At 38.9% G+C, this 23,602-nt stretch overlaps 1 protein-coding gene across 1 annotated transcript in view; it reads left to right on the forward strand.

The window, feature by feature from the left end:
- The window catches only part of PALMD (palmdelphin), a 50,786-nt gene that overhangs the window by 13,416 nt on the left and 13,768 nt on the right, over nt 1–23,602 (forward strand). Inside the window, exons 2-3 of the mRNA XM_055340304.1 lie at nt 3,577–3,657; nt 9,752–9,876. Coding sequence (XP_055196279.1) covers nt 3,577–3,657; nt 9,752–9,876 — 206 coding nt within the window. The remainder of the gene's footprint in view (nt 1–3,576; nt 3,658–9,751; nt 9,877–23,602) is intronic.

Genomic DNA, 23,602 nt, shown 5'->3' on the forward strand with positions numbered 1-23,602 from the left:
CTTCTTTTGTGCCTCAGGAATGACATTTATCACTTTCTTAGACTATATAATTACGAGGATGGCTTTCTTTCTCTATGAGAATGTAAATTTCTTTTTTTTTAAGATTTTATTTATTTATTCATGAGAGACACAGAGAGAGAGAGATAGGCAGAGACACAGGCAGAGGGAGAAGCAGGCTCCATGCAGGGAGCCCGACGCAGGACTCGACCCCGGGTCTCCAAGATCATGCCCTGGGCTGAAGGCGGTGCTAAACCACTGAGCCACCCGGGCTGCCCAAGAATGTAAATTTCTTGATGAAAGTATCTACTTCTGAATAATTTTTAAACATTGCACAACACCTTGAACACAGCATTTGTACATAAGTACCTCAGTGTTGTATAAATTAATCATTAAATGACTCAGTTTCAGTTCTACCTTATTTACAGATTCAAGCATTTAAGAATATTAGATCCTAAAAAAAAAAGAATATTAGATCCTCATTAATCCATATCTCTAAAATACTCATGCTCCCAAGTATTGTGCTTATCTTTATCAAGTACATGATTGCAATAATATCATTGAATCATGAATTACAATAGCTTTCTAGTTGCACAAAATAAATAAACTAATTCCCAACATAATCAAGAAGTAGCCTTATACAGAATTAGAATTCGTGGGTGTCAACTGCTAAAATATTCTAAGTCAGGCAGTTAAATATCTAGGCAACTGTTCATTAAACAGAAGTCTTCCTTAGTTGAACGTTAAAGAGGTAAATATCTATATAAGTTATTCATAAGAATTAATTATTAATTATCAATTATTAATTAATTAATAAGTATCTGATGTGCCAGGTTATAACAGATGTCTATGTGAAGATACTCAAGTTTCTGGGAAATTTTGGGGAAGCAGGTGGTATTTTATATCTATTTGTTCCATGATAATGTGGGAAGGAATTAGAGGGCTATGGTAACTTTTGATACACTAGCAATAGAGCTAGGTATACAACTTAAGGTTGACTTATTTTGCCTTAACAAAATTAAATTATTGCCATCTTATTTTTCAGTAATTCTTACAAGTTCCTATGAAATTTGGCAAAAGGATAATAACTTGCTGTTGAATATTTTATGAGGAAAAAGGGCTTCTATCTTAAAAGAGAATCATGCCTACAACATCATAAATTATCTTCTTAATTACCTAGACTGACATAAGGGAGGCATCACATTAACTCTGAGAGACAAAACATTGATATTCCTTAGCAACCCTCTAGAACCCTTGTGTTGCCAAAACACTTCAGATGCCCTGCCCCTACCCACAGCTTTCCTTCCCTTATTACTAATCCCAAGGTGCAACCAGTCCAAACTGGCTGTGGACAAGGGTGGAGAAGCCTTGCTAGGTTCACGTCGGCTCTTGTACTTAAGGCATTCTTCTCTATGGACTACCCGTAGTGAGAGGTGGGTGATTATACACCAACACTAAAAATGGAACGAAAATGAGAAGCCCCACTCTTGTTGTCGACCAGAATTGGCCACAGTTTTTCATGATAGATGGGACAGTGAAGGAGGTTGTGAGAAGCTGGACTAATTACTCACTCAGGAAAATGGTGCCATGAGTCGGCTAAGAGCCTGGAGGCTGAACTCAAATTGCCTGGGTCCAAACCCTGGTTCCGTTAGTTGTGAGAGTTCAGATTAGTTAAGTTAAACTTACATTTTCTCTTCTAAAATGAAAATTATTGCAACATCTTTGTTATTATGGGGATTCAATGAGATAGTGCCTAAAAAATACTTACCAAAATGTTTGGCATAATACATTTAAAATATTACCAGTGAGCAGCCCTGGTGGCTCAGCAGTTTAGGGCCGCCTTCAGCCCAGGGCCTGATCCTGGAGACCTGGGATCGAGTCCCACGTCGGGCTCCCAGCCATGGAGCCTGCTTCTCCCTCTGCCTGTGTCTCTGCACCTCTCTCTCTCTGTATCTCTCATGAAAAAATAAATAAAAATCTTTAAAAAAATAAAATATTTCCAATGTTTGCTCAATTACAGCCTTTAGATACAGTGGAAGAGACTCACAGGTTATCAGAGTTTTTGTTCCTAAAGACAAGATTTGATCCACAGAAGTGATATGAAGACCCACCCTCATTGCCTCGTTAGTGGGTTTTTTTTCTTTTCAAAAGAGCTGCTTATGAAATTTACAAAGTGGGATACTGATGAAGTCATATACTCTTCTAACACACAAAGAAAAACATGACAAAGCTAGAGAGCAACATGTTGTTTTTCTTCAACAAATGTACCTGAACTTACACATCCAAAAAAAAAAGGTTTTTTATCTTCAAAGGAGTCGCATCAGGAAGCCATGCACTTATTTCAACAATGCTGCTGCGTATCTTTGGAGCTCTTCCTTCTAAATTACCTTCTGAGCCTGCTTCAAATTCTTTTAGTTGTCTTCATTAGCAACAAATTTTTATCCTTGGGGAGTTTTTAATTTTGAGTGCAGATTTAAAACCCACTCTTATAAAATAGATGGAAGATAATGTCACCTCTGGCCAAAAAAAATAATAATAATAAGGAAATAAGGGCCTTTTGCATAGTTCATAAAATGCCTCAAACAATTCCAGAGAGGGAATCTCTAAAACATTTCAGGCTTATGGAAGCATTATCAGAATTAGTGTGCTGCTTTCTGTGATTAACAGATTATGTCTTATTTACTTAATTTTATTAAACAAATACAGGGCACTCTGCGTCAAACGCTGTGCTAGGAACTTTCACATACATTTAATGCTCATATTTTATGAGGTAGATTCTCGTATTATCCTCATTGTTCAGATGAGGTAATTGAGGCACAGAGAAGTTAAGGATTTTTGTCCAAGGGCACAGAGCTCGTAAGTGGCAGAGCCAGAAATCAAACCCAGGCTATTTAATACATACGCTGTATTTTCTAAAAAGTACAACCCCTGGCCATTAACAGGTATGCTTTCTGGGTTTTTTGAGGTAATGCAATTTAAACTCGGTGAAAGAGGCTCTATCTCCCCATGAATTATTTTTTAACCGCAGCTTAAAGCCCTCTTACTGTTAACAAGCATTATCTGAACTCTTTTTTCTCTATCTCCACATAGCAAGTTATACAAGGAAGAAACACTGCCACTTTCTAGCTTTCTAGTTTTTGAATGCTCTGTAGGCTAGCTATCCTGTTTTCCCACATAAGCAGACCTTTTCCCCGGCGGTTCCTTCACCCCTGTGCCAGGAACAGTCTCCCTCCTCGCAGGCTTTCCTCCTGCCTATTTCAAAACTCCCTCCTTAAAATTCACTTTTTCCATCGCATCACTCAACAGCTCAATCTTGCGAGATTAATGGGAAGGAAGGAAAGACATTAAAATATTTTCAAGTTCTCTTTGAAAAAGCACCTTATATCGTTTTCCACCAGCAAAACGCTTTGAATGTCTCACTTTGCCCTCCGTCGCTTTGAAATCTGAGTTTCCAAAGCAGCTTCCTACCAGTGCCAAGAGCATACTGCTGGCCAGCCATTCGGTAATGACGACAACCCCAAGGAAACATATTTAAGCAAATTGAAAAAGTTGATTATGCTGGAACTTCTTTTATTTCAGGATAAAAGAAAAATACAGGAAGAAATCTCACAGAAGCGGCTGAGAATAGAAGAAGAAAAACTAAAGCACCAGCATTTGAAGGTAATTTATGAATTTCATTTCATTTCAATGATTTTGTATTCAAATAGCTTACTAGCACTCAAAATTTCTATGGTAAAGATGCTCTAGGAAGGAAAAAAATTCAACATATTTCTACTAACACCCTAATAACCATAGAGGAGGCCAAGGAGCTCATAATATTTGCATATGAGATTAATACCTTCTGGTAAACATGTAGAAAATTGAAAACATGCTTGTATTACTTTTATCTTTTACTACTGAATTTCCTCATTTTCTTGGGTAACCTTGAGAATTCAGCCTTGTTAATTTGGCCCCGAAAGTCTTGCTTAACATCCCTAGGGACCAATCCAGCTAGGAAGTCCCTTTTGAAATCAATGAAAAGCCAGCCTTCCCCCAGGGGGTGTACAACAGACACTGTCTGGCCGAGTCAAGGATGCTTATATTTAAAAGCTCAGTGCAATGAATCCAATATTGTTTGAGTATGTTTGGGGAGTTTTGTTTTCCTTTGTTTTTTTGTTTTGACAAAACATGAGATCATAACCAGAAATAAACCTCCATTTTTAAAATCAGACTTTACATCTTCCATGGGTGTGGTCATTTTGTAATTAAAGCACATTGAGTTTCAACATTTCATTGCGCAGCTTAGCCACAGGATGCAACCAAATGACAAACAGGAGCTCCTTGTGAACAGACCCAAGCAGGAAGCTAGTTATCTAGCAAGGCTGCTATCAATAGATTTAATTAATCCCTCAATGAAACAATGCCTTACACTCGTGGGGTCTACACACTTAAGATAAACCTGCCGAACTCAGCTCACTCGGCTTTCTGATGGATCAAGTAGCCACCTCTGAAAAGAAACATAATTTGGGATTCCAATTAGCCTCTGCTCTCTGGATTCTGTTTCTTTGCTCCTATATAAATTGACATTTCCGATGTTTGATGGATAATTTCAAAGTAGATTTAGCCTGCTGTCCTTGCGGTATGTCATCCTGAATTTATGCGACTAGTAGATAGAGCCAAGAAATGCAGTGTGTATAACCAGAAAAATCAATGGAACTAAAACAAATTTTACCAAGTTATTTTGGTGAAACTCTGATCAAAAGTCAAATCCACAGTAATTTTTGAGCTAAGCCATTTCTAATTCCATAACCAGTGCTTATTCTCTCTCTCTCTCTCTCTGACTCTGACACACACACACACACACACATACTCACACACACTTTGAGTCTCACAATAAACTAATGACTACTTCTGAGTAAATGGATAGCTCTCTAGCATTAGCAATTACGGTCCTTATAGAGTGGGTAGCCAAACAGTAGAGCTCACAGTAGGAGAAAGGGTTAAACATCCCCTGAGTTCATTGTAGGAAGCAAGTTTGACAAAAGAAAGCTCTGACCCTGACTCGCTGAAAAGTCTGTTTCTGAGGTGACACCTTTTTTCAATACTTGCCAAAACCAGTCCTAAAATAATACATGATCTTCCCTATAGGTTTGCTTTCTGGAACCCAGGAGACTTTGTCTAATCCAACCCAATCAGAACATTTATCATGCTTTATATCTCCATACACTGTTGTGCAGATTGTGTACTGCACAAAGATACCTGAGAAAGGGGTGCTAAAACCCTGCCCACACTCCCTTGGAACTGTGCATGCTGGCATAGGACTCCTTCTGTCTGAAGGAGAACATTTCTTTTTCTCTGCACAAAGGTGCTATCCATCTTCCCGAGCTGTGCACTGACCAGAAGGGGTGGAGGTGAGATACACTTTTTCCTGATTATCATATTAATGCCACACAGACTAACAGTGGCCCCAGAGGGCTGTAGCCCTTCTGCCTGCAACCTAGCGGGGAACTCAGGATTAAATAAAATAATTAGGACAAATTAAAATATTTTTTTAATTTAAATAAGAATATGGGACGCCTGGGTGGCTCAGTGGTTGAGCATTTGCCTTTGGCCCAGGCTGTGATCCTAGAGTCCTGGGATCGAGTCCCACATTGGGCTCCCTGCATGGAGCCTGCTTCTCCCTCTGCCTGTGACTCTGCCTCTCTCTCTGTGTCTCATGAATAAATAAAATATTTTTTAAAAATAAAAATAAAAATAAATAAGAATATAAGGTGTGGAACCCAGGTGGGTGGCTCAGGGGTTGAGTGTCTACCTTCGGCTCAGGTAGTCATCCCAGGGTCCTGGGATCAAGTCCCACATCGGGCTCCCCGCAAGGAGCCTGCTTCTCCCTCTGCCTGTGTCTCTGCCTCTGTGTGTGTGTGTGTGTGTGTGTGTGTGTGTGTGTCTCATGAATAAATGAATAAAATCTTTAAAAACAAAAACAAGATTAGGTGTACTCTTCAATCTGAGGTGGTCAAAGCAGATCTATTAAAGATGTGGGATTTAAACCGAGTCTAAATGATAAGTAGGATTCATATAGATGTATAGAGGGCCTTTTAGTAAAAAATACTTATTAAATACCCATTATGTGTAAGGTACTAAGCAGGACACTAGGAAGACACAATAAAGTTTGACCTGTGTCCTTAAAATGATAACTGACACTGAAACCTGCAATGACATTCCCACTGTGATGAGCACCGCATGCGAGGCATGGACCGCAAAGGGAACACAGAGGAAAGCAGGGCTGTTTGAATAGTGTCTTGCAGAAAATGGTTGCCTGTACCAAACAGCAACTGGGCACCATTACAAATGGGGTTCAGAGATGTGCAGAAATATTTTTTAAAGATTCCTCTATTTGAGAGAGCAGAGTGAGAGGGGTGGAGGGAGAATCTCAAGCAGACCCCACACTAAGTGTGGAGCCCCACGCAGGGCTCGATCTCATGACCCCGAGCTCACTACCTGAGCCAAAACCAAGAGTCAGTCACTTAACCGACTGCACCACTCGGGCACCCCTGAAGTATTTATAAAGTTCATTGTACAATACATTCACCAAGTCAAGAAAGCTCTGTTGTCTCTACAGTTAACCAGTCTTTCTCTTCTTCTCTTCTTTATCCATCTGTCTCTACCCTACTGACTGTCCTGAGCACTTTCCCAATTGCGAGCTGTTTCATTACACTTCAGTGACAGACTTTAAATACAAACACAAACATTTACAAAGGACCCCTCTGTATCATTAGTACATATATTGCAAAGTAATGGTAGCAACTCGTTCTGATATACTCTGGCTCTGGAACCTGGCAATCAGTTATACCAATGACACACTAGAAAGGGAGTTTCGGGGGACATGAGTAGCATTCTAGCTTTCAAACAGTTTTGAGATTTGTACACTATGCTGCTCCTTGCCTAGTTACATGATCACAGTCTGCTGCCAAGAAACACAAAATACACTTAGCTTAGAAAACTTTTCTTTTCTGGAAGTCCACTTGATTTGTATGAAAAATTAATTTGTTCCTAAGGTCTACTGTAATATAGCATGCGAAATGCTTCAGGAAAACCTTTCCCTAAAAAAAACTGCCCAAAGATCTATTACCCACATGTCACTTATATTTTCACTTAGCTATGATGGCTTTTTTTTAATAGAAATTTTTATTTATTTATGATAGTCACAGAGAGAGAGAGAGAGAGAGGCAGAGACACAGGCAGAGGGAGAACAGGCTCCATGCACTGGGAGCCCGATGTGGGATTCAATCCCGGGTCTCCAGGATCACGCCCTGGGCCAAAGGCAGGCGCTAAACCGCTGCGCCACCCAGGGATCCCAGTTATGATGGCTTTTGATTCTGAATATCATTGTGGTGACATACATTTTTCATCGACCTTATAGATGAAAGCACAAGTCTAAACTGTGACCTAAAAACAAAACAACTATTTGTTATAGTATGTGATTGAACCGTATCGTTTTAACTGCACATCCAAATTGCATATTTTATATTCAGAGGCAGAGAGTTGATTCACACATTCATTTTTGTCATTTTACTTCTGGCAAAGATCTCAGAGGTAAATGACCTTTTGTGAATTATGAACAAAGTTCTGTAAGGCTAAAATTAAAATTATTCTTATTCCTAGCCACACTAAGAACCAAGGCTATAGCCCCAAGTTCAAATAATCACATCACAAGAATTATTCTCTGTTCTCTGTAACTCAGCAACATAAAACCATCCCATCTCAATGCTTCTTATAGTGATATGGATGTAAATGACTGAAACTGTCCTCGTAGGTGGTTTGTAAGGACTATAATTTACTTTGAGAGGTGTCATCTGTCTTCATTACTATGCATTAGTTATCATCACATTCCATCAAAGAAAAATAAATTAAAATCAAGGTAAATTCTTAAAATGATAGTATACTAAGATTTTCTTGGCATCTTTGATCTCAAGTGATAAATCTTTGACCTTTATTAATAACATTTAACTGTGTCTGTAGGAGAACATTTTTACAAATGGCTAAACAGCTATAATTAAGGGTTAAGATAACACTGAGGAAAATAATCTCTGGCTACAAACCACTCTTATGGGGTGTGTTGTCCACAAGCAATTGCCTGAAAATCTGAAAAGGCCAGCACAAATATGATTAGCTGGAACAAGGTCGTTTTTCAGTCTGGTGGCTTTCAAACTGTTGTGCATCCATGGCTGCCAGGCCCCCTCAATGCTTCAACTAGAGCAGTCCAGGTTTTATCAGTCCTAAAAACTATAATTCCATAGAATATATATTTGTAATCACTGTAATGTTTCTTATTGTCTTGAAACCATTGCCTCACTTAAAATAACCATCACTTGATAATTACCTACCACAGTCAACCTTATTTAAATTTTGTTTAAAATTCAAAGGTATTTATATTCCAGTACCATTAATCCTAGCATCCTCCCCAGTTCTTTTTACTTGCTCTCATTTTAATCGTGGTGTAAGAGAAAGAAATCTCAGAAAATACAAAGTTTCTATTCTTCTCTCCTCACCATTTTAGAAACAGTCAATCCCCAATAAGCAATTTTTGAACAAATAATTTATAGGTAGTTAGATATATAGGGAGAACAGTTTTCTTTTTTTTTAAGATTTTATTTATTTATTCATGAGATACAGAGAGAGAGAGAGAGAGAGAGGCAGAGACACAGGCAGAGGGAGAAGCAGGCTCCATGCAGGGAGCCCAACGTGGGACTCGATCCCGGGTCTCCAGGATCACACCCTGGGCTGAAGGTGGCGCTAAACCACTGAGCCACCCAGGCTGCCCAGGAGAACAGTTTTCTTCAGGAGAAACTCAAACTCTGAAATAATATCTAACAGTTCCAAAGTAAGACATGGATAGGATGCTAGCTAAGTTCCCTCCAAAATTAACACATGTCTCATTTGCTTTAAGTTTTCTTACAGGCAAAGTATAGGATTGTAATTCCTTCATGCAAATTCAAGGGGGTTTTTTTGCATGTGATAAAACATAAGGTTTTTGTTGTTATTAAAGTTAACAAAAATTCAACTCACCAATATTTAGACAGATCAGTGAACTTTGTGCATCACATTATTGGAACAAGTAATCTGTGCTGAACTTGGGTATCTGGAACCAGGATGGTTCTCAGAAAAAAAGAAGGGGTATTGAGTAGGCAAAGCAATAAATGCTGACCACACCACTTAAGACTAACATTGAATGGTTTAAGATACAATAGCAATTTCTTGTTTTGCCCATCATTTCAAATAATCCCACAAAGATTTTTTGGAACATGAGCTGTACACTGTCATTGAGATGAATAAAAAATGGCTTAAAAGAGGCTTCCACTTCAAAGACACAAGATGTATACCCATTAACCAAATAAATAATAGTAAGGTATCACATGATAAGGTCCCCGTACAACTGGTAGACATACAGTATATGTAAACAGACAGTGCTGCATGATTCAGAGAAAAGAGAGTTCTCTGAGGGTGAGCATGGGGGAGAGGATGGAGAGTTTCACAGAGAAGGAGGGACCTGAACTAGAACTTGAAAGATAATAGAATTTAGATACATAAACTGGCTTTGGAAGGGAGTCACAAAGTGTGCACTGAAGGAAAATACCAGATTTATTCAGGCAAAGCAGTGGGAAAAAATCATTTCTCTTTACTCTGTCCATATTAAAATTCAAAATATTTCAAAGCAGTCAGAGATTTTGGAAATTGTTGACTGATATAAAAACATCTTTATGTTTCCTGATATCAGAAAAAGGCCTTAAGGGAGAAATGGCTTCTAGATGGAGTCAGCAACGGAAAAGAACAGGAAGAGATGAAGAAGCAAAATCAACAAGACCAGCACCAGATCCAGGTTCTAGAACAAAGTATTCTCAGGTATGACCCTCACTGAGACACTCCACAACTTCTTTTAGTTTGACTTTGCATATATAAGAGCCATTCTTATTTTTAGAGACAAAATCAGATCTTCCATTTGGATTTCTAATAAAGGCTAAGACAACACCAGAAGGCAACAGATTTATTTTTTAAATACATAATAGGGACTTACCCAAAGCTCTCCAGGCCTATTTCCTCATCTATAAAACGGTAGTAATAATATCTTTTGTAGTTATTGAGCAAATGAAAAATATATGTATTTTGTATATTGTAGCTCAGCTACTGGCACCAGTCCTTCCCAGCCCCATCCCCCACTCTCACCTTAGGACAGGTGACAGCCCTACAGGTGTGTTTACACTGTGCCTCCATCACCCTTCTCCCAGGCTTTCCCCAGTCACAACCATACTTTGGAAGAGAAGACACCACAATACTTTACTAGCATTTTCTCTCTTCTACTTCCCTAATTACTGGGTCACAAGTGTTGACCTCACTTCGCAATGTCCTTCCCTGCCCATCACACACCATCGGTACTAAGTCAGCAACTTATGACATAACAAGGAAAGTTTTTAAATTGCTTTGTCTTAAAATGAGGTGATGGATATGAAAAAAATTGAAAAGCTGGAATAGAAGATGGGTTATTAGTATTATCACAAAATACAGATAGCATGGAAGAAAGAGATGTGGGAAATGTCAGAACCATTTTCTAATCTATGCATGGAAAAAAGATGGGATTTCTTATGGCATAATAATGACAACAATTTAAAGCCTATGGATCTTTGAAACATAGGTAGCTCTCAAAATCTCACTCACCGCGACTTTGTTCTCTTTGGTGAGAACTATAGGAAAAGACCTGCAAGGTGAAAATATCCCATAGCTAAACGACCACATTCTGTCCATCCTCAGCACACTATACGGACAGATTGCGTTAGGCCTCAAATTGACAACATGGAAAAAAGCTTCCTTTTTAAACTGATTTTCATTTTGCTTGCCTAATTTCATGCCCTTGTATACTTAAGAGCTGAAATCATTGACTACTCATTGAGATGTTTTTAAATTAACAATTCTTTAAAAGTTATATTGTAATTATTGAAATGCTTACATTTACAGCTCCTCCGTTGGTTGCTCAAAGATGTGAAGTGCTTCTGAATAGTAGATAACAAATACTTAAAAATAACTCAAAAAATCAGCTCTAAAGTTTGGAAAGCGTGATCCTCTGTAAGGCATCCCTTAGCAAGAGCTTCTTACCAAAGTCTGGCTTAGCTGATGATTACTTTCTCATCGTCAATACAGAATCCTTTTCTCCAAAGGAGTTCTGGATTTAATCCCTGCATCCCCTGCACTCTGTAGACACCTCCATGCTTCCCTTCAGAGCCTCCTCATTAAGAATCTTTGCCCCTATTGAACACCTACAATTTTCTCTGCACTTGATGATAATTGAAGTGGCTACATAGACTCCATTAACAAGTTTGGGCAGCATTGTAAGTAATCCCAGAGAATTTACTAGGGTTCTACTGATTGCTTTCAGTCCATGCCTGAATGCTCTGAGAAGCACATAAGCTTCTAGCGGTATTGACCGTGGATTGCCTAGTTAGAGCTCCTATCTGACAAAAAAAAAAAAAAAAACAATAGGAGAAAGAGGAGCCAGAAGAAGTAGAGAAACCATATTTACCAGCCATATTACCCACCAGATACTTTACGTATGTCATCCCATTAAATCTTCATAACCCTGACACAGTGTCATCATCTTCACTTTTTGTGCAGAGGTTGAAAAATTCACACAATTAGGAAGTGGTGGATCAGAAACTAATTCATTTGACTATGCTATGCTGCCTATAGAGTGACAGCACACAGCATTCCAGACCACACTCTAGGGTCTGAAGAGTTATTATCTTTTATAGGAAGTCTCTAATATCTATATTAAATTACTAGTTACGTGTCTATACATTACCCAATTTCTGGCACCTTATTATGAATTATAAGGGTTTTTTGTTTTGTTTTAATTGAACTATAGTTGACATCTAATATTATTATATTAGTTTCAGGAACACAGCATCGTGATTCAACAACTGTACATTACACAGTGCTCACCATGATGAACATAGTCAGCATCTGTCACCATACAATGTTATTACAATATTATTGACTAGATTCTCTACACTGTGCTTTTCATGCCTGTGACTTCACTACAACTTTGTTTTGGATCTTTAGGATGTCATTAACCATCAGTGCTCCTTTATTAACACCGAATGATGTCAACCCCTAAATAGAAATAATAGTAACAAGAATGATTCATTTTTAAGTGCCCTTGTGCAATTTGCAAAGCACTTGCACTTACATTAAGCCATTTAATTCCCACAGCAATCCTAGAAAGCACTGACACCTCCGTGGCAGACACGGCAAAATAGGCTTGGCAAGGATAGAGGACTTAGTCGAGTTCACAGAAGCATGGGTAAACATGGGCCTCAAAACCACTCAGGTTTAGTGTTCTCCTGCTGTAAAACTAAAGGAGTGCTGTAAGTGGAAATGTCCTGGAAATGCTGAAACACCTACCACCTCCCAGCAAATTGCCTTGTTTAAGGAATGGCCCTACAAAGGTATTTGCCAAGAGTTACTAAAGAATTTGCATCACTGTGACCCACAAAGCCATGTTTATCTTGTTAAAAATGTGCAGAGAACAGAATGTTCTGAAGCAACATACAGAGAAAAAAAATATCTGTGCCTTGTCTGTATTAAGCAGCCTCCACTACTGCCCCACATCGTAGAAATCATGTTGCCAGAGCAGCTTTACCTGATAACTGAACATTTTCTTCTCAGATATTTCTAAAGCTGCTCAACTTCAGGTTCGTGTTTTTAGATTTAATCTTTCTCCAAAACAACTACCTGTGGCACTTAAAGGAGCTAGTATTACCAGCTAAATAAAGTACATTTTCCTGTTAGCTCCAAGAAGCAACCAAGTCAACCAATGGGGTCGAGCCAGGCATAGCCATCTTCCTTGCTTAAGCAGGGGAAGCATCCCCAGCCCTGAATGTGTTTATCACTTGACTTCAATGACTGCTCAAGGGTGACATTTGCCATCTGCCAGGCCTCTCAGCTAGAGGATAAGATTTTAATGGGAACATCAAAATAGAAACGTTGCTATTCCTTCAGTGTCTGTAGCAGGGCCAGACTGCCCCTGGAGTTTTCATTCCTACTACTATACTTCCACAGTCTTGTGAGATGAACTGAAAGAGTGTGGCCTTTGGCATTCAAGTCCCTATTTCTGCCAACCATAGTACATACAGAAGCTTGGATGTGTTCTTTCATCTCTTTGGGCCTCAGTTTCCTTGTCTGTAATAATGGGATAATTATAGTGACTTCACAGGACTTTATCAGTGAAGCAACTTCTTGAGTGCCTGATACATGTAGGTGTTCAAAAAATATTAGATCCTATTCCTTACTAGGAGTCAAAAACAATTGAAAGAAGGACACTGCCTGGAGATTTATCAGGGGCTTTTTATCTTTTGGCCAAGATCTCTCATTTCCTTATGCCAGTACAAAGAATCTTTTTCTTTGAGTAAACTGAGATTAGCACCCAAGTAGGATTCTTTCCATTTGGAAATAATTGATGGGTTTTCTTTATGGCTTGAAGACTGAAATGCTAATAACAGCAGTTAGTTTTTACAGTGTGTGTTATAGACCAGGCACTGTGTTAAGCCCTTCATATAGATTATTTCGTTGAATACCAACAATCACCTTATGAGGTAGATAACCTTTAATGGGTGACAAAAATGACATTTTTAGATGCTGACTTGCCCTGACTCCTACAGCTAAAAACTTAAGACCCAAGATTTAAAATCAAATTAGAAGTCTTAATTATAGAAATAAATTATGCCTCAGATCCTGCAGAAAACTTTTACAGGAGTCAAATCCTGTAAATGCTACCCTTTTACAGCACTTTTTATTTCCAATCCATGCTATGATTTCACTCTTTCACATGCATCATTTTATATAGACGTTCAGATGACTCTCTGCCATATTGAAAACACTCAGAGGTTCCCTGACTCACACCTAACCTTTAAGTAAAGCATTCCTGCTTATTCATCCTCTCAGTTTTTCTTTCAGAGAAGCAACATTTCAGAAAATAAGTAGGTTTCCATGGTTTTTGTCTCAGAGACACATTCTCAGCTTTGGAACAATATTAGTATTTTGCCTGGTGCCCTGATTAATACCTTAGGAAGAAATGTTCCCAGGAGGAAAATGATATTGAACAACTCCTTCTGAATCACTTTGCTTAAATAGACTTTCAATTTGTCTCCCAGATGAGCCCTGTTCTTACTGTGACCACTGAACCACTTACTTCCTGATTATAGGCGCAGGTGCAAATCCAGTGCTGACTTCTTAGTCCAGACATCCATGTGCATACATTTATAGGCTGGCTTAGAAATCCTCTTTTGTCACGTCTGTTGATTCCCTCCATCCAATAGCCTGTACCCCCAAATGACCACCATCCCCCAACCAAGCACCCTCAGAAGTATCCCAAGGAACTATGTCATTCACATTCTAGATTCCTCTTTCCTATGCAGCTGCCCAGCTGTTCTCCATGACTCCTGCCAAAATGGTTTACATCAAGCTGCCCTCCAGACACTTGCTACTTTTTGAGCTGTGTCCAAAGACCTCTGACTTCAATTGGAGCACACAGAGCGCCTGACAGAAATGTCACAAGCATAAAATGCAAAAGGTTAACTGCCAAGGAGAATGAGACAAACGCACTGCCTTCCCTTTGAGAAGGATTATCTACTTATGATTAAATGTTCTTTAGTAAGGACCTTTTTTTTCATATTCTAAAGTGCCCTTCTGACCCTCTGCCATCCTTTAATGAGCTCTCATTTGTCTCCAAATGGTTAGAAACTGCCTGCCCATATGGTACTAATAGGAAGATACATGAAGGAGTAGATTTCTGTGTGATTGTATGTCATGAGAAAATCTGAGAAGCGGGCCGCAGCTACCACCACCCCACATAAGGGAAATTCCTCCACAAAGGGAGATTCAGTATTAGGAAATGCATTCTTCTCAATATCATATAAAGTAATAATCTACTCAGTTAACTCAAAAAAATAGCAGGTAAGATTCAATTTCAAAAAGGAACCCAAAGGATTGACGTAGAAATATAAAGGTTAAATGATTTTGATGCTGGTTGTGGTTTATCAAAATCCAGCTCGTTTGATTTCAATCCAAATTTAACCCTACCTAATGCTCTGATCTACCTGTGAGGTCCACCTGTAACTTAATGAAACTAATGTCGCATCCAACGCAGTGAGGAAGGCTACATGAAAATATCACATTCCAAATGTTTCTGCCTTCCTGCCCTGACCTAGCCAGCCATATCTAGCATTACATTGTGGGAGATAACACGAGGTGCTCTTTTGTGACAACATGAGAGAGAAGAGAAAGGGAGAAAAGGCAAAAAAAAAAAAAAAAGAGAGAGAGAGAGAGAAACCATTTGTTTCTTCTTCTTAAATTTGCTGTTGCCTAGAAACACTTAGGAAATTATTCTGAAGCAATTACATGAGTCAAAATCATTCCAAGCTTGTTTTTCACTCTCCATATTTGAGTAATTGGTTTATCAGATTTGCAGGAGTTCATCTGTTGTTGTTTTTAATTTCCCAGATATTCTGATTATTTTTAATTCAGGAGATTTTTTTATTTTCACAAAAAGACCAAAATAAATCAGATTTCCAGCAAAAAAAAAAAAGAAGAAGAAGTATCTGTCCCCCAACCCCCATCAGAAAAAGCCTAGTACAATGCCTAGCACATAGGGGGAATACCTGTGACTATGTAGCTTGATAAATAAATGAATGGAAAAATATGGATGATGGATGGATGAAAGGATGGCCAGACTTGAACATATCACCTATTAAAGGGACCAGCTTAAAAAAAAAAAAAGGGACCAGCTAAAGACTACACAATGACATGAACATTAAGGAACTAAAAAAGGAAAGCCTCAAGAATCTTTAAAAAATAAAAAAAGAGTAAGTACCCAACCATCTTGAGTAAAGGGCAAAGTTACATGACAGTGGTACCCGTGGTTTTTGAGGCCACTGTTGATGGCTCACCATCACTTCACTTTCTCACCTTTCCCTCTTTCATAGGCTGTTTTATTTCCTTGTCCCCTACCTCCCAACCTTCTCTGTTGTTCACACCTACCAATCTCATCCATTAGGTTAGTAGAAATAAGGGTTAAATTTACCCAGAATAAACACTCCCCCACCAAGGTAGGCTTAAAGGTAGAGTAGAATGACACCACTCCACTGTAATTCAATAATAACAGCTATCCTTTATGGAACATATACTATGTACTAAGCATTATTCTGAGAATGATGGTTCGCTGGAGGAAGTCTGATCACCATTATTTCATATAGAAGGCCACTAGAACACAGAAAACTGTAAATCCAATAAGTGAAGCCATGAGTCACATGTAGATCTTTCTGACTCCAGACTCATTCCACCATGACCCATTCAGCTTATTCTTGATACAGTTCAATAAACACGTATAGAGAATCCCCCACATCAAACCCATCTTCATCTAGAGATTGAGAATCATAGGTGCCTCCAAGCAAATATTTATTTATGTTTACTTCCCTTTAGATCTTTTAACTTTTCAAAGTGATTTTACATTAATTATTTCATTCAAAACACGGTAACTCAGAACAGAAACTTAAAACCATTAGTATGGATGTCATAAATCTTTGGCTGTGTTGACATGAGTAAAGAAGGAACAAAGAAATAAATGAACAAAGGAGAAAGTAGGAGAAGAATTAGTTTCAGTGATCCATCCTCCAAGTCATTACCATAAAGAATGTTCAAAGGCAGGGACTCTTTTGTATAATGTGCTACCAAAGGGCTTAGGCTTCCCCATTCCCCAAGATTGTCCCCCACCCCAGCCTCTTGGCTCAGAAAGCTTCCCCACCACAACCCTTGGAATGCATCTTTTTCTGCCATAAGGCAGTCCATTTAGACCACCCCAGTCCATTTAGACCACCCCAGGCTAACTGATCCTTGTTGGTTATTCTATGTTATATTAAGGTTGGAATTTATATTTATTGGTCTTCAAATAATAGGGTCCTGTTCTTGGTATCAAGTATGAACAATTAATACTAGAAACAAAGCAAAAATGAATTGGATAGAAAGTTGAAAACACAGTGCCTGCTCTATAATATTGCTGGATTCAAATGTTAAGGGTTACAAGGCACAAAGCCGGTAATTATTTCTGAGTAGAGAGAGTCAGCGGCTGTGTACATCATTGAATATGTTTTGCCATTTGATAATACGGTTACAAGTAGTTTATTCACTAAAAATATTTTCCTTTACAACTTTTTTTTTAATAAGAAAAAAAAACCTCCCCAAATCAGGGGGAAGCACATTTGCAGCTAACTTATCATGTCTTGGCTATAGCAGTATTTAAAGATCACTTGGGACACTCATTACACCTATGCAGAGGTCAATGTGAATTATTATTGAAATTATTTAGCTCTTAAGTGTTTGGCATGTACAACAAGGCTCTCTACAGGCTCTAATTAAAAAACACACACCCATTCGAGAAGCCAGTATGCCATACGGCACCAACCTCCAGAGCATGCATTTATTTGCTATTATTTTAAAATTACATTTGTAATCTGCGCATGAAAGTGGGTGATTCTCTGAAAATCAGTTTGGTTTCTTATTTTTCATGGCAAGTGAAACCCTTGATTTACAAAATACAATTCTGATTAAGAGGGTTTGCTTTCCTACTAAATTACTATCTTCTAACATTACCTGCCTACATGGCAGTTTCAAATCATGATATATCATCTGTCCATAAGATAATTATTAATATTTACTGAGTTATATTAGGAGATATGATTCACCCATGCAAAAGCTGCTCACATGTAACCATAAATTATTAAGCTTTTCTAAACATCTGCTCTGTTCGCAATAATCAGAGCAGACTGACACGTGTTCAATGTCACTGCTGGGCCGGCTCTTTGCTCCTTGTTATCTTGAAGCTGCTGTGTTATACTCCTCCTGTTCTTAAATGCTCAGGATTAGAGGCAATAGATCTGGCTCAGGGCAAACTGAGTGTTTGTTGTATGCCAAATGCCCTTTAATTCTCTGGCATGCTTACCCATAGCATGTGATTGTTTGCACTGGTGGGTTAGCTCTTCCTTATTACACACATACCCTTTTGGCAAGGGCTGATAGTAAGGCAATTCTGGTCCTATGCCTATGCAGAAAAGTATTCTTCATCTTTTTTGGTATACTTTTATTTCAGTTTGGTGAATAAAATGTGCCTGACACATAGTAAGTACTTTTCAAAAGTTTGTTAAACGTTCGATGAAATTTATCAGCCCCTAGTTTTAAAAAATAAAACAACCCCCTTCTACTAGACTGTATGTTGTCAATTTTACAAGAAAATATAGTTTGATAATATCATGAAGCAAACTATCTATAAAGATAAAATATCTTGGGGCACCTGATTGGCTCAGTGACTGGGCATCTGCCTTTGGCTCAGGTCATGATCCCGGGGTCCTAGGATCAAGTCCCGCATTAGGATCCCCACAGGGTTGGGGATCCATGGGTGGCTCAGTGGTTTAGCTCCTGCCTTTGGGCCAGGGCGTGGTCGAGTCCTGGGATCGAGTCCCATGTCAGGCTCCTGGCATGGAGCCTGCTTCTCCCAATGCCTGTGTCTCTGCCTCTCTCTCTCTCTCTCTTTCTCTGTGTGTCTATCATGAATATATAAATTTAAAAATCTTAAAAAAAGAAAAAAGATACCCACAGGGAGCCTGCTTCTCCCTCTGCCTGTGTCTCTGCCTCTCTCACTCTGTCTCTCATGAATAAATAAATAAAATCTTTTTTAAAAAGATAAAATATCTTTAACCTTTGATCCATCAGTAATAGCTTATTTGCCCATTACCTATGACCAACACACCACAGTCAAGATTACCTGATTAAAGTCATCAACTACATATACTCAATAGTATCTGTCATGATTCTAAAGCTATTCATTTAAATGAGGTATGGTTAAAAAATAAATAAAAAGGGATGCCTGGATGACTCAGTGGTTGAGCACCTGCCTTTGGCCCAGGGTGTGATCCTGAAGTCCCAGGATTGAGTTGCACATCGGGCTCCCTGCATGGAGCCTGCTTCTCTCTCTGCCTATGTCTCTGTCCCCTGTCTCTGTCTCTGTCTTTCATGAATATATAAATAAAATCTTAATTTTTTTTAATTTTTATTTATTTATGATAGTCACACAGAGAGAGAGAGAGAGAGAGAGGCAGAGACACTGGCAGAGGGAGAAGCAGGCTCCATGCACCGGGAGCCCAACGTGGGACTCGATCCCGGGTCTCCAGGATCGCGCCCTGGGCTAAAGGCAGGCACCAAACCACTGCGCCACCCAGGGATCCCTAAATAAAATCTTAAATAAATAAATCTTTCTTTTTTTCATTGTAAACCTTAGCCATTCAATATTAACTAGCTATCATCAATAACCATGTCAGATTTGATAGATGATTTAGAAACCTGTAAATTCCTTAATCACTAGGCGCAAAACTGACTTATTTTTCTATTTTTACTGGCTAACTGCCTGAAATGCAAGATACTAATGAGTAATTTTGCAAATCAAAGAAAAATATTTGGAAAATCTCATAGAATTGGTCACTCAGAGATTCATCTCCATAAGACAATGCAATAGTTAGCATTGCCGGTTTTGTTGCTTTAAACAATTCTATAATAGCAATGGCTTAAACAAGATTAGAAAGTTCATTTCTCTCACACCCATAACAATCCTAGCTGGGAGACATTCAAAGGAAGAGGAGAAGCAATGTCCCATGAGATGATCGATGACCAAGAGACCCTGTTTCTTTCTGTCCTGTTCCTTTGCTGTTTCCTAAGCAATCTCATGGTTGGATGGCCAAAGACAGCTCATCATCACCACATCTGCATTCCAGGGTAGGAAAGAGAGGATAAATGGAGGGCAAACTGTTCTATTTTAAAGATATGACCTGAAAATTGGAGAGGTCACTTCTGCTAATATCCTATTGCCAGAATTTAGTCACATGGTACCATTTAAATACAAAGACCAGGAAATGTAGTCTGTAGCAGGGTAACTGGGAGACACATTAAACTCAAGGAGTTCTATTACTAAAAAGAACAGGGGAAATGAACTGGGGTGAAGGGGGGATTAGCAGGTTGTCAAAACAGACTAGCATATTATCTCAATTATAAAATAGATAACATTTGTTAAATAGACACCATTCCCATAAATATTATGAAAATTCTAGTAATAACTGGAGCGTGTTTTGGTTTTCTGGCTAGAACTGTATTTTTAAAGACAGTGTGTCCCTGAGGCTATATATTAACACCCACACTTGCTCCAAAATCATTGATATTAAAGTTGAAGATCAAATCTCCAAATGGACCTGGTAGGTTTTCTTTTTTTTTATTAGAGTTGTCATAGATGGTCCTCTCTCCGTAGCAGAGTAGGAAGAGAAAGGGGTAACTACTCCTACATTATTGAGTAATTCCTCTGTGTCACACCCTATGCTAGAAGCTTACAAACATGATTTCATTTATCTCCTTAAGACAACCTTTTGTGAATACTGTTATTATTCACTAGATAAGAAAACCAAAGATTGATTGGGCTAAGGAAGTATACCAAGTATGTTAGCTTTAGTTAACTTTGAGCTCCCTTTCTTATTACCATGGGTAGAACTGAAAACAAAAAAGTAGACCCTCACCCAAAAACTAACAAAATGTAGGTAAATCACCAGCCATCTCCTGTTCTCCCAAGATTCAGTGAGAAAGGAAAGGAAAGAGAATCTGCAGCCCAAGGGAAGAGTCAAAGATGACAACTGCTCACCACTCCAGGCCTAATTCAACACCTTCTGGAGGCAAACCCATTCTGAGAGCCCATGATTTCCCAAAGAAACTGGATCCTTCTTTGTCTAACTTGGGGTAGGGTTGGTGAGGTGGCCCTAACACTTCCATCAACTGGTTTTAGAGGTATATCAGCGTTGATACAGCCCTAGGTCCAGTGCTGCTGATTCAGGCCATCCCAGAGAAATGAAAATTGGGTCTTCTTTGGGTGTAGGCCCAGCTTTTAATGAGAGAGCATGGACTCCCCAGAGGCAAACAGGTCATCAGTCCTTTCAAAGTATGCAGCTAAAGCCAGTCATAAACTTTATTTCAAACATAGCCTCAGTGATTACCTTCAAACTATGGTTTTATAATCAAATTACATCAGTCAGCTTTTCTTTAAGGCCTAAAACTTCTATTACTTTGAACAACAGTTCTGTGGCCAAAGAAAGGCTCTCTATAAAGTGGCTATAGCTGAGGGAAACCCCAAGTCTGAAAGAGACTGTTCTAAGACTTCCACCAAAATCCAGACTCAAGCAGCCAAAGAAAGAAAGAAAGAGAAAGAGAGAGACAAAGCCTTGACTTTAATTCTGGTCAGATGGTCCACTAAGCAGAAAAATTCCTACTATAACAAAATGACCCTAATGAAGACCAGGGCAGAAATACTACCTTTATACGTATGAGTCAGCAACTTTTACATGTGGGTGGACCCCAGCCACCATTTCAGTCTTTCCTTTCTTTGTTATGATAGGAAGTAAGAAATCCTTTTACACCACTAAGCAAAATGAATGTTGTATCTAAGTTCATAAGAATCCATTTTTTAAAGTTTTGTTCCCATGGTGGTTAATTAGAAAGTTGTTAAAAGCTCAGGCTCTGCCGACAGAGATTTGATTTCAAATTCTGTCCTGCCACAAGCTACCTGTAAGCCTCCAGGCCAGTTTCCTGTCTAGGCGCCCTGCTTGCTCATCGGTCAAATGGAACTAATCATGGTACTCATGGGGGTTGCTGGGAGGACTAATTAGGTCAATGCCTGATGTGGGGTAGATCCTCAATACATTTTAAGGTGGTTATAATTGCCAGCAAGTAAAATGATGGAAGATAGGATGTAACTGTCCTGAGTTCTGGCTTTTTTCATCCCAGTGGCAAACTTCATTAGGTTGTTAGTCCTTGTTAACTCCACCAAAAACTGAAAGAGATAAATGGACACTTAGCAGCAGAAAAACTGCCTTCCGAAATAACCCCTTCTTGGTATATCCAGCATTTATGTGCTGTCCTTTTCCTAAGACAAAAATATTGCGTGTTGAAATTGGACTGGGGACATTATCTCGTGATGATTAAGGGAGGTCATTACTAGAACAGTGCATGAAATGAAAGCTACCTGCTTTCACCTAGGGAGCTCTTGAAAATAACCCTATTTTTCCCCAGCAAATAGGCAAGGAAAAGAAAGATTCCAAGAATGGATAGCATTACAAATCCTTTTTCATGTACTCTGCTTATCTAAATTGGCACATGATGCCTGCCCACCATCTCTCAGAAATCGTGAGAGGTGCTAACTCATCCACCAGGCCCCGCCTAACAGCCCAGGAGGCACCCAAGAAGGATATTTCTCTTTCTCTGCTGCCTGTTGCTCGGCAGACTGAATCAGCATTTCTGGGAGCTTAGTTCCCATTCAGAAAGGTAATACCTTCTAAAGGTCGGCATGGGAGCACTTATGGAAATTCTAGCCCATCCGCTGAGAGATAAGCAGGTGAAGGTTAGAAAGTTATCCCCTAGTGACCTCCCCCAAAAGCTTTCCATATAAAAAAGAAATCATTTCACATATATATAAGCTTATATTTTATAGATATAAAACTAAAATTTCAACGATACACATATATGTATGTTTATGTATGTATGTAAAATGGATGAGCATATATACAAATATATATACACCATGCACAGATATACACACACATACACACACACACACACACACACACACAATTTCCCCAGTACTTCATTTACACTTGCTAAATCTCTCTATCCAAGCCTTTTGGAAAAGGATTAGATACGAGTCCCTAATTTAGGGGCCGAATTTTTTTGAGCTTTAAATCTGGGTTGAGGGCAGCCCTGGTGGCACAGCGGTTTAGCACTGCCTGCAGCCCGGGGTATGATCCTGGAGACCCGGGATCGAGTCCCACATCGGGTTCCCTGCATGGAGCCTGCTTCTCCCTCTGCCTGTGTCTCTGCCTCTGTGTGTGTGTGTGTGTGTGTGTGTCTCTATGAATAAATAAATAAAAATATTTTTATAAATAAATAAATAAATCTGGGTTGAGTATCCTCTTCACTATGAATGGTCACTGAGCCAGAAAAAAAATCAATAAATGCATAGATAGATATAAATACAGAGAAATTTTAAAGGAAGTTAACCCAAATGGTAATTTTAAATAAAAATAGAGGTGATCAAATTCTATTCAACAAATAATAGTTTGGATTCCATATCATAGCTGAATGGAAAAGAGAAATAATGAGGAAAAAGAAAAAATATCAGGCAGATGGATATTTTAAAAATCCCTTAGGAAGCATGTATCAAGCACCCACCATACCAAGCATTGTCTCAAGCTTTCTCAACTTCAGCACCATTGATATTTTGGACCAGATAAGTTTTGTGGGAACTGTTCTGAGCATCATAAGATGTTTAGCAGAGTCCCTGGCATCCAGTGACTAGATGCCAGCAGCAAGTCTTCAAGTTGTGACAACTAAAATGTCTCCAGCCTTGCCAAATGTCCTCAGTGCGGGGGGAAATCACTGTCGGTTGAGACCCTCCCCCCTGGGCTATATATACAAAAATGGTGTCTGCATGCCAGTTGCAATTTTT

Source organism: Nyctereutes procyonoides, unplaced genomic scaffold (genome assembly GCF_905146905.1).
Source record: "Nyctereutes procyonoides isolate TBG_1078 unplaced genomic scaffold, NYPRO_anot_genome, whole genome shotgun sequence".
NCBI lineage: Eukaryota > Metazoa > Chordata > Mammalia > Carnivora > Canidae > Nyctereutes > Nyctereutes procyonoides.